Raw genomic sequence first — 11,695 nt, forward strand, 5'->3', positions numbered from 1 at the left:
TGCCAACGAAGTGGCGTTCATCCAGGTCATAATTAGAACCGGTCGCCCGCGCAGCAATCCATATTTTTATATTCTGTAGGTTCTGGAACCGGTCGAGCCGCAACCAATGAAAGTCGTAGACGTTGTGCAACTGCGGTATTCCGGGAATTTCAACGTTGGCGCACATCAGGTGCATGGGAAAATCCGCACTGAGTGACAGCTCCAGGCTTCGAGCGTGCCTGAAGAAAGCCGGGGGCGATGCCCCTAGTTTTATTGTCTTCATATGTGGGCGGAGCGCGCAGAACCCAAAGAATATTTGCACCGCAGTTAAATCAGTAAATATGAACGTCGTCGACTCATAAATGGATCGCAGGCATTCCGCCGAGCTAAATATGTAAGCAATCTTGAACCTGTGCGAAACCACCGTGATCATGGGATCCCCTTGGCACCTACATGAGTTTGCATGACAGCAGCATAGGAATGTAGGGACTTGACCGGGGCCTATGCTGCTCATTGTTTCGTTTTCTCCTCCAGCAGACTAGCGTTGATGTGGTAGGGCTCATATGAACAGCTTCTTTACCGTGCTCTTTCTCCGCATGCTCACCGCACAGCCAATGGTTTATCCACGGAGATTGTAGACGCCTGCAGTGAGGCGTGATCTCCTCCTGTTCATGATCTAACATATCCTGGCCCAGGGGAATATTTAGCTTGGCCCTCAACTCTTCAAGATCCTGCTGCTCTTTGTCGTGGACTTCGTATTCCGTCGCACACGACCAGCGGCAGAGATGTCTATTCACGGGTTTGGGTGCCGAGGGGGAGTAGCGATTGTCCACACGGTCGCCGTGCGACAAGATGTGCTGGCGAAGACCGCAAGAGCGCCATAATTCAAGGTAGATGGCATCGCGGACCTCGCGGGGTAGATGATTGATAAAGGCGGACTGGGTTTGAGAATCGACGGACATGATGCTCGTGATAGAGCTTGGAGTTCAAGTAAATGTGATAGTTAGTGAATAACGTTATATCGAGTGGGGAAAGACGCAGGCAGAAGATAGAGAGCAGCCAACAGACCAGATGCAATTTAGGCACGTGACTGTGTTCCACATCGACAGGCCCAGCACTGCGAGGCAAGAAAGCGCGTAAGACTTGTGTCGTATTGGTCATGTACGCGGAACATGCCGTGGCCGAATGCCTCTTGACAATACAGTTCTTGGGTTTCAATTATTCTGCGTACGCCCCCTTAACACAAGGCGTTAGCTCGCAGCGCTCGTACCCGGGAAGCTCTAAAGAAAACGAGCAATTCGTCACATAAACACTGAAGACAATACCGAGAAAATTCATTAAATAAAATTATAAGGGTGTTTCTTTTGAAATTACCAACAGGGATAGTGGAACCAGCCGAACGCCACCGCCTGTGTATCAAGTCCTTTCGCACTGTCTCTGTTTGACAATCAACTACTAGCTCTCGCATGTCAATCCTATTTTGCGTTTGTATGTCATTTGCGCATGTCGCACAAATTTGTGTGTAAGTCCGAAAGAGACGGGCAGAGTGACACGCTAATGTGAATGCTTCGAATAAACCATATGATCCGAGGGTCGCCTGCTAAGTGAATGGCCTGTTGCCTAGTACGTCTGTTGATAAGGCAGGACTTGAAAAGGATTTAGATCCAAACATCTCTAGATTCCTTCTGGTTAGCGAGTTTTCAGTAGATAGTTCAGCCATACTGCTAAAATTGTTGTTGTAGATGGAAGGCAGATATTAGTTGTGCCTACTGGAACTGCATATCGTGTAGAACCTAGGGTGATAGTGACGGCGTAGTGGCCATTCTAAGCAGAAATTTTAATTCAGGCATGCCTTCTTTTCTGATACCTTGGTTGGTAATAATGACCTTCCCTAACGGAATACATTCGAGTCTATACACACGTCTCAAAACCATGGCTGTGATATACTCGGTGCTTTAAGCACCTGCAAAGCGTGCGGGATCTCCTCGTTTAACCCTCATCACCGTTTCAATATGATCAAATGACAGGGCCGTTTTGTCCCTTGCAGCCAGCAGCCGCGCCGTCTTTACCACATTCTTGATCTGCCGGCCGTTAAGCTCGGCATTTGCGAGCGACTCCAGCTCCACTTCCGAGACACTGCAGCTTCTTCCTGAGCTGGGGTCGACGAACATCTTCCAAATATGCAGCCTGCTTGCGAAATCAAGGTTGGGAAAGTGAATTGTGAGGTGGATGCGCGACTCAAATGCCGGGTCAAACGACGATGCCCGGTTGGTTGTGAGGAACATGACGCCCTGGTAGTATTCCAATAACCGGAGGAAGACCGAGACGAGCTTATTTCTGTGCAGGTCAGAGGTGGACCGCTTCTCGAGGAAGACGTCGCACTCGTCCAGAAGCAGCACCGCGCCCCACTTGGTCGAGAGCTCGAGAACGCGACGCAGGTTTTGTTCAACCTCGTCCGCACCATGCCCCAACTCGCCTGCGCTCATGCTGTACAAGGGCTTCTTCATAGCCTCGGAGACTAGTTGGAGCGGACCATGTAAGTATGAGACCCAAGGACTGGCGACTGTCAATACTAACCTGACTCAGATGTAAGCGTTTTACCAGTTCCAGGCTCGCCGCTAAGGAGCATGATGATGCCCTTTCCTATGGTTCATAATAGTCAGATCTTGGCCCTGCAACACAAAGATTGAAGATTACCTTTTCCTTTAATGATGTCATCAAAGTCGTCGGCATTGGACATCTGCGCTTCAACAAATGCCCATATGACGCGCTTGTAGTCGTGCGGCAGAACGAGCTGTTCGAAAGCACCATCATCCCAGACAATGTTCTTGACGAGGTCGACGTCGAAGTGAACTAGGTCAAAGTCAGATTTCAAGAAACATCGGGCAGCGTTTGCAGCCGTACTGACCCCAATCTTTTATCTTGAGGCAGAACCCCTTTACTATCGGAGTACACAGCGGATAGTGCTCCTCAAATAGAGACTCGGAAACTGTCACAGTGTGTCAGCTGCTGGCTCGGTCCAATGCGGAAGTCACAAACGCGTGGAAAGCATACCCTTTGACTGCGTCCGGAGTGAAGTAAATCTCTGCCGCATTTGCCTCGCTCTTTGCTGCATCATTCGAATGGGCGGCGGCAAGAACATGTCGGCTTCATCGTCATTGTCGTCAATACCGGTAAGCAGGCTCAAACCACTCAGGTGTTCCGAGGTGACGGGTTGATCGAGTGGGTCGAGCTGGCCGATTGATCCGCCGTTGTATTTCAGGAATGAGCTGCAGTCAACCACGACTCTTCCGTCGGAAACCTTTGGGCCAAGGTTAGAGGCATTCTTCCAGAAAACGGAGAATCATTGCAATGCTCACATATTGTTTGCGCGGGGCTCCGTAAGCAGGCCGATGCAAGTCGTAAGCGCCCGAGTACGACTTGTAATGAAAGCCCTTCAATGCTGCAAATTTGCGTCCTCTCTCTTTGAGCCGACTCCGAATACTTTCAATGTCCGGCTTCAAATGGCTAGGAAGCACGTTCAGCTCTGATATTGACTTCACATTCTCGAACTCTCCAATCATCAGTGGTGTTGTGCGGTAGCCGAAGGTGTCTCCGTCGGTGTCAATGTAACGGCAAGAAAGATTGAAGATCTTGACGCCGCCTGGTAGCTCTTGGTAACTTCCCCCGTTGAGGAGATACAAGCGGTCATGTCCATCGACGTGGGAGTAGACCTCGGTGCCCGGCTCAAAAAGCGCCCAGACGTAATCAAACGAGATCACGTTGTTGCTCAGCAAGTCTCCCGCCTGCTCAATATGCGGCTGGACTTCGGCAGATATGATGTCGAAAAGAAGCTTGTAGTGGGCATGTGCGATGTTCTCCTGCTCGTCGCTCTGGGTCTTTGGCTCGGCTTGGATAAACTCGGTCCATCTGTAGAAGAACTCGCGGAAGGGGGCTCGGAACTCGAGTTTCTTCAGCTTCGTGTTGATACCTCTGTAGCCAGCGAATACCGGATCCAGCTGCGTTTTGATAAGAGGGCTCTGCACGGCGACGGAGTGCAGAGCTAGAACGGGCTCCTCTGTGTCGCCGTTCTGCTTCTCACGCCGCACGATGAGGGCAAACTTGAGTGAAGCGGGTGTCGATTTGGAGTTGATGCCTATGTCCTCGGGCGCCCACTCCTGCCAGGGTTGTCGGTAGTCATCCCTGTAGAGATCCTTGGTCAGGGAGGTCATTCCAACTTGGATGGGCTCCTTCTCCTTGCTGGCCTCTTCGGGAGTATCGTCACCGCTGCTGGAAGTCTCGGTGTCATCGTCATCCGTGGGCACTATGAATGAATCAACGATATGAGACGGCAGCGGCGGCGGCGGAGGCATTTCAAATGTTGCCAATGGCTGTGGGATCGGTTGCATTTTCCCAAAGGATCCGTTCTAGCGAAACTTCTTTCAAGCGAGAGAGAGATCCAAGCTGAGACGGAGTTTATGGTTATGGGGGAGGAAAACCAGACGTCAACATTCAAAACAGAGGGAGAAGTAGACCACGCGTTTGTGTCTACAACAGCCGGGTCGTGCGTGGGAAGCGGACACTGAAAGTACAGAGGGGGAAATATCGGCATGTGAGTAAGCCCCAATGGAATACAAGTTAGGCAGCACGAGGCAGACAGACTGTTTCAGAGAGTTAGCCTGATCGTATCATTGCTGTGCCGTAGTAGTAAATCAACTTTCCTAGAGCTCAAACGGTTTTCATTGGCGCCGATGACAGGTAAGCGCTAATGCAGGGTCAAGGCAGGCTGTGGCAGCCCATCATACAGTTCCACTGAGATGGCCGTTCTCAGGAATAGTCACTACACAGCCTGCTTTATTATTGCATGTGTTTAGTAATGTTGCATGAGACCGTGTCGTGTTACTGCTGTCGAATTGACAAAAGAGCGGGCCATTGTTCACTTCTGCCAATTCTAACCGCCAAGTATTTCTGACAACTGCTGCCCAGTTCCGCCTCACATTTATGAAATCTGCCTTGCGTCATCTCCCAATTAGAGCGCGTTTAGTACTACAAACTTCGACAACAGCTCGAATTCTTGATCTCGAATAATCAGGAATACTCATCCGGAATACCTGGTTCAAATCAGTATTCAGATGGATGTCGTGAACTAATCGCCGACCTCCATTCATCAAGATGCTTGACGACACGCAGGAGCTTCAACCAGGCGATCAGGGAGAGGCAGCACCCAAATCACAACCCCGGCTGATGCAGAATGTCTCGAAAATCCTGAGCAGCCCAATGATGCGAGAGCATGCATTGAAATGGGCCGAAAGCCTACGGTTTCTAACTTTTGACGACAGCGGCGGCAATGACGAATTGGAGCAGGAAGCCACGACGTTGGCGACAAACGTTTCCAGAGATGCTCTGGTCCACGGGCAATGCCAACCTTGCAGCAAAAGACTTACGGCGCCGTCTGGTCATATGTGTTATCATCACATGTACAATTCAAACAAGGAAAGAGCCGTGGAACGTGAGGCGAAACTTCAACAATTCGATAACCCATGCGTCCATGTCCGCGAGCGTTCGTGCGCAGAATGCTGTGACATACCTCTCTTTCCCAACGAGGGACCGGTCACCAAGTTTCGGATCCGGCGAGTGCATCAACCAGACGCGAAAGGGCTTTCCCGTTGTGACCACTTTGTCGCCGTATCTTACTGCTGGTCGAGCGAGACAAGCGACAATCCCAATGACGAGCCTTACGAGGTAGTGGAAGAGGATGGGACGGTTAGAAAAGTGCGAGCATCGAGAAACACGATTGACCGAGTTGTGGCCTTTGCCCGAGAGAACGGGTTTCGAATGATCTGGATTGACCAGGTACGTGACCACGCACCCGTTTCGTGGGTGCTTGTGGTCCAATGCCTTCCATGAACTCCAAACTCATGACGCAAGGGTACTTGCTAATTCTCTTGTTTAAACAATAGGAGTGCATCGAGCAGGACAACCCTCGAGAGAAGGAACTCGCCATCCAGGCCATGGACCACGTGTACGTGCGCGCAAGCATGTCCATCGGACTTTTCCAAGCCGAACTGCAGCAGAAACAACTCGAGTCATTGCTGTTGGTTTATGAGCATCAAATGGCACACCAATTCCCCTTTCGCCGAGGGAGAGACGCGTTTACCGACTGCCATACAGTTGACCTCAAGGTAATGTGCGAGGCTGTAACCAGAATTGCCAATGACAGGTGGAATACGCGCGCATGGGTCCTTCAAGAAGCGTTTGCATCCAGCGGCAACATGCTCCTCCTCTTCCCTCGAGCAAAAGACATCAATGCCCGTGGCTGGCTGTTGGTATGCCACGAACTATCTCAAAGCGAGCTGGCAGTTCGACTTGACGTTGTTCAAATGTGTTTCCGAATATGCGCACCTCTGATTGGAAGATTCCTTTCGCCTGAACCCGCCAGCAGAAGAAAACCGGCCAACGGTCGCATATCGAGTCGGAAGAAAAAGACACAGCAAACTCTCGAAAACGCCGACAACAAGACGACTCTGAGCAGGATTTTGTTCTTCCATCCCGAAGAACCAGAACACTCGTGGACGTTCCACATCAACAATCTGAAGCGTAGGAGAACATGCAATGCTGCAGTTGCCTTGACGTACCTGAAGTTACGTGAACTGCTAAGAGCGGCAGACAAATTGGCTATTGTTGCCAACATGTGCGGGTACCAACTTCGTCTGGACACATGCGAGCTCGAAAAGACACAGGAAAGTCTGGCTGCGTGTATCTTGGCACTTTCATTAGCCAATGGGGACTTTTCATTGCTGGTTCCACAAATGTATCGACAGCCGGAGACGAAGAACGTTTTGGGTATGTTTAGTCGACCTTCCCACATGATGATATCGTACGGGTTGCTAATGGTTTACAAGAGTTCTCATCACCCAGGGATGCTGAATTTACATGGATGCATGAGCTCACGCGCAACATGCATTTGGCGACGGCAACGAGCTGGAACCCGTTTGGACGACTAGCCTTGGACAATGCTGCCGCTGTTACGCATCTTTCCGAGAGCGGGCTCTCCTTCCCGGGCCTTCTCTGGAGGAGGGGAAACTTTGTGGACTTGAGCCTGCTGAAGACAAAGTACGCCGAATCCTGGCAGCAACTTCATGCGGCCAAAGGTCCTTTACGTTCACCCCCGAATACCATCAGACTTGCTACTACGCACCTCCTGTTTGAAATCGTCCAGGCTTTGATTTCCAAGGGCGAGGATCAAGTAGCCAATTCAATCCTCAACTCAACTTCCCACTGGAAGTGGAACAGGCATGGAAGTTCGGGAGATGATGGCATGATAGAGTCGGTCGACCAGCTACCGCATGGACTCGCACTCGAGAATCGAAAAGGAATGTTCCTCCTTGATCCGAACCCTGACGGGGGGTACTATCAGGACTGGATCATTGACAGAATCATGAATGACGGCGGCTTGTGGGTCTGGACCCTCGAGGGCGAAATAGAAAAACTCAAAGCGGAGATTGAGAGCTCCTCAGCACAAAAGAAGGGAAAAGTGGTCGTTGACTCGGAAGCGAGTGAGACAGGCTCCTCGACCGCAAGTGAGCATATACCCAACATAGAGGACCTCGACCCGGTGGACGACATCCAAGAATCTTCTGAAATGCAGGCAACGGATCCCACGCGATTAAAACCCAAAGCTGAAACGACCGATGGCTCGGGTAGACACAAAGACTCCAGCCATAGCTGGATGTTGATGGTAGCCTCCCTAATGGCGACCATGGCCGAGGCGATAACTGTTTTGCCGGATGATGACAATCAAGAGGGTCCAAAGCATCCCAAAAGCGGCAGCATCCAATCCCGCCTGGTGACTGCTCCGGCGTCGGTGACTACACTGGCTATGCAGCTATCCAAAGGCGAGGGTGTTAAGAAAGAACAAATCAACTGGCGTGCCGTATTTGACACCCAGAATATCCCTGACGAGAAGAGCAAGGTTCTGACGCCGTTTCAAATGGTCCTAGAGTCCATACCGAGGCCGGAAATGCGTAGCATGAGCGTCTCGTGGGTCGTCGAGGACTGCACCGAGCCGGATAATCAAGTCGGCGACGAGAAACTCGCAAGGCGACAGAGGCTGACGGTGAAGAGCATGGTCAGGGGGATGTGGAGGTTTACGCTGTCTCCCACGGGTAGGTATGAAATTGTATGAGCATGTTCACGGGAGCATCCAGTTTCCAAGTATTTTATTATTCAAAAGTCGAGTTGGTTCTAAAAAACAAAAACAGCCCTCGACAGGCGGATTTCCTTCTTTTCATAGATAAATTGTATCCACATTCAACCTTAGAATAGGAATATGATCTTACGCCGAATGAGGACCTTGAAAAGCATCAAGGTGTCGAAGAGTTGAGAGAGTGGGTGTTCTATGGCCAGGATTCAGTAAACAAGTCCGCCAACTATATCCCCTTTGAAGTAACTTCTATTAGTAAAGAGAGTAACCAAACTTCGGCTGTGTCATTATCAGGGCCCAAAATTTGACAGGTTAGGACATATCTTAGATTCACTCAAGGAAAACGGCAAGTCCTTCATTGGTTTGTAGTTTCTCCTGCAGGAAGCTTGTTGGATTGCCCAGCCAGGATACGGGCAAGCGGTCAGGCCGCGGGAAGCGGCAGAAGTCGGGCCCGGAGATTCTACCTCCGGGCTGCCAACGTCGATATCTTCAGAACTGCTGCTTCCGCTGCCTACCTCTACTTTCTTTCTTGCGGATCGACAACAACCAGAATACAGTACCCGTTTTTCTCTTCAGTTGATCTTCCACTTGTACGGGTATCCTGTGATACCAACACTCTACTTCTTTCAAAGCATATACCATCGGCGGCGAGGAGCGTCCAAGTTCGTGTACCGAGCGATTTAAGGCGAACAGCTAAATTAGGGTCTACTTGCAAAATTTCTTGCGTTGGCCTTGTCGAGAACTAAGTTCATTACTCTCTGCAACTCATTGTAAGGAGAAGCCTATTGCATAGCCTATAAATTTGAAGAAACAGGCTCCAGCGTCGTCAAGTTCAAATCAACGGTCCAGGATAGGACCGTTCCACGAGGAGGTCCAGAATGAAACACAACCCACCGATCTTATCAGAGCTGGACCATTCCACTAAGTATTCTCTCCAATTGTGTAATCATTATTTCACTGAGAGAGCATCCGCGCACCCCTGAATAAAAAGTGCCTGGTCCTTAATGTACTTGTCCGTCAAGACCAGGAAATCCTTGAGGGCCTTGGTGTCGTCGAGAGCTCCAGGGCTCTGAAAGTCGTCCTTGCCGTCTTGCTTCGTGGCCACATTCAGGCGCCAGTACTTCCTCACGCCAGTCAGCGGCGCATAGGCGTCAATGACGGCTTGGAAGAGGATGTTGGTGATCTCGGTGTTGGTGGCGACACTGGCTAGCGCCTTCTCGGTCGAGTTTGGGGTGAGTGGCGAGCCGATGAGGCCAAACTTGGGCACGGCCTGGTTTGAAGGCATGCCGGTGCCGATGCTAAGGAAGCAGTTGGTCTGGCGGGCGGGGCCAAAAGTGCCGAGGACTTCAGTCCAGAGCCTTTCCCGTTAGCGAAGCTCAGAGTCGAAAGGACACATTAACTCACCATCCCAGCGGGTTGTTTGCTTGCATGCCTCCGTCGATGAGGTTAACCTCGCCTACGCGCATAGGTGGGAAGAAGGCCGGGGCCGCCGAGGTCGCGCGCGCGGCCTGCCAGATGGGAATGTCAGCCATGTCCGACATGGCTTGCGGCTGGCGGTACGAGCGCAAAAAGACCGGCGCGCGGTTGTTGGCGGCGTCCTGGCGGGTGGCCAGCACGAACACCTTGCACGACGGGCTCTCTCCCTCGAAAAGGGGCGCGTTCTCGTCGCCGAGCTGCTCCTTGACGACCTGCTTGATAGCATCCTCGAGTGTCTTTGGGTCGTACTGGTCGTTCTTGACGCCAAAGTTCCAAATCTTTGAGAGCATGCCTATGTCAAAGATCTTGTGGATGAACTCCTCATACTTTTGGATGCACTGCCGAACGTCCATACGCAGGCGGCCGAGCATGATGGCGATGAACCTGGAGGTGTCAATCACACCCAATGCTACAGTGGATTACTTACCCGCCAGTGCTTGTGCCGCCAATCATGTCGAAAACCTCGCAGGGTTTCTGGCTGCCGTGCAGCTTTTTCATGACGGCCTCGAGGATATGCAGAGCAGCGAGGCCGCGCACGCCGCCGCCATCTGGGTGAGTTAGCACTGACGATCACACTCAAAGACGAAGCATACCCAGAGAAAGCACACGCAGCGGACGGTTGCCTTCTTCGACCTCGAGTGATTCGGCCCTGAAGATGCCCTCGGGCAGGTGAGGGATGAACGTGTGTCCCGCCTGGAGGTTCACTCGAGTGAACAACTCATGTATACGTCTCGTCTCCGCCACGACATCTTCGTACTGGGGTGGCTTGGGCTCAACTACAATGGTCAGCGTCGTTTTTTCTTCCTTCGGTGTGCCGCAAGAACTTGCCTTCATCGTCGCCAATGTCGAGGAGAAGGTGTCCATTCCTGGCGAAGATGGCCCACCTGGGGAAACGGGCACAAAGGCGGACTGCAATGACGTTTCCCTCCTGTGGATGGTCAACCTTTGGTCTCCTGAGAATTGATTTATTAAATCCCACCTCCAAAAAGTTCAGAAGGTCATGAGTCTTGCCAAAGATCTTTCCCTCGGCCTGGCGATAGACGTTAGCTAGCTCAGAAGCCAGAGCACATACCAAGTTCGTACCCATTCGTAGTCCCTGGTGAGAAAGTTGTTGTAGTGGCTAGTCCACACCATTTCAACACCGCCCACAGACTTGGGCTGGCCCGCACGCGCATGGTCCAGGATGGCGATCTCCAGCCAGGTCCAATTGCCAGCATCCGGCACGTCAGCAAAGCCCTGGTCGTGCGACTCGGCCACAAGCCGGACCTGGGTCATTTTGCGGATGGTGTGAAGGTCGAGCGGCTGCAGAGTTTTCCTGCGTCAGTTTTGTTTTGAAAAGCTTCAAGGCCGCTTACAGGCGTCTGGAACCAGACTTTGGCCTCCGGCTTATTACTCTCGGCATGGATCTCGCCATCAAAGATCGACTGGACGACGTATTTGCCGGGTGTTATTCTGCCGCTATCGGACAGAACCCGGCGGTTGGTGAGGGACGAGGGATGGAACGAGTTCATGATGGCTGTGAAAGAGTTGCAGAGTAGACTGGTAGCAGAGATGTTGGATGACATTAGCACAATGGGCTGTAGATGCGTCCATGTATAGGTTTATGTACCTGTAAGCCTTACACCTGTATTGTATCGCCCAAGTCACAAAGTCTTCTCACTAGGTCGAGCAAATCTCCCATCACATCATGATCCACATTCTTGGCGTCCTTTCAGCTCAGCCACTCCAAGTCAGGACGTACATGTTTCCATCCTTTGTCAGAGGTTGCCAGCACCCATTCAAACCAGCAGCGCGCGCTCCCGTACCGAAGCCAATCACAATTTGTCGAACCCCCTACATGCAAAGTAATGCAAGTGTCTCGAGCCCCCATGCGGTGTAAGGGTTAAAATCGCATGTCTAGAGGACGGGCCGCTACCTGCCTGGTTCCATGTCGCCTGCGCCAGCCGAAAACTGTTAAAAGCATCACGATGACAGCTTTAAGATAATCTGACAAGAGCATTCATCAAGCGAGACGAGACGTGGGGCAGTTCCCATGTCTACGCGCTTTGAGCCGTCTTG

The 11,695-nt window shown here is 51.5% G+C and overlaps 3 protein-coding genes across 3 annotated transcripts; 1 reads left to right on the top strand and 2 right to left on the bottom strand.

The window, feature by feature from the left end:
• Window positions 1-1,934: 1,934 nt before the first annotated feature.
• Window positions 1,935-4,331, bottom strand: EsH8_II_001183 (P-loop containing nucleoside triphosphate hydrolase protein; the record flags this gene model as incomplete). The annotated part of the gene is made up of 6 exons (XM_083264481.1): window positions 1,935-2,497; window positions 2,557-2,622; window positions 2,677-2,832; window positions 2,888-2,968; window positions 3,034-3,280; window positions 3,339-4,331. 6 exons carry the CDS (start codon window positions 4,329-4,331, stop codon window positions 1,935-1,937), a joined length of 2,106 nt encoding a protein of 701 aa, XP_083121803.1.
• A 799-nt stretch (window positions 4,332-5,130) lies between these two features.
• On the top strand, window positions 5,131-8,143 carry EsH8_II_001184 (uncharacterized protein; the record flags this gene model as incomplete). The annotated part of the gene is made up of 3 exons (XM_083264482.1): window positions 5,131-5,811; window positions 5,919-6,801; window positions 6,861-8,143. The coding sequence occupies 3 exons, from the start codon at window positions 5,131-5,133 to the stop codon at window positions 8,141-8,143; spliced, it is 2,847 nt and encodes a 948-aa protein (XP_083121804.1).
• Window positions 8,144-9,110: 967 nt separating this feature from the next.
• Window positions 9,111-11,148, bottom strand: EsH8_II_001185 (uncharacterized protein; the record flags this gene model as incomplete). Its single annotated transcript, XM_083264483.1, has 7 exons — window positions 9,111-9,519; window positions 9,566-10,021; window positions 10,065-10,185; window positions 10,231-10,546; window positions 10,617-10,667; window positions 10,721-10,939; window positions 10,993-11,148. 7 exons carry the CDS (start codon window positions 11,146-11,148, stop codon window positions 9,111-9,113), a joined length of 1,728 nt encoding a protein of 575 aa, XP_083121805.1.
• Window positions 11,149-11,695: the final 547 nt, after the last annotated feature.

The sequence above is a fragment of the Colletotrichum jinshuiense genome, chromosome 2 (genome assembly GCF_051148585.1).
Source record: "Colletotrichum jinshuiense chromosome 2, complete sequence".
NCBI lineage: Eukaryota > Fungi > Ascomycota > Sordariomycetes > Glomerellales > Glomerellaceae > Colletotrichum > Colletotrichum jinshuiense.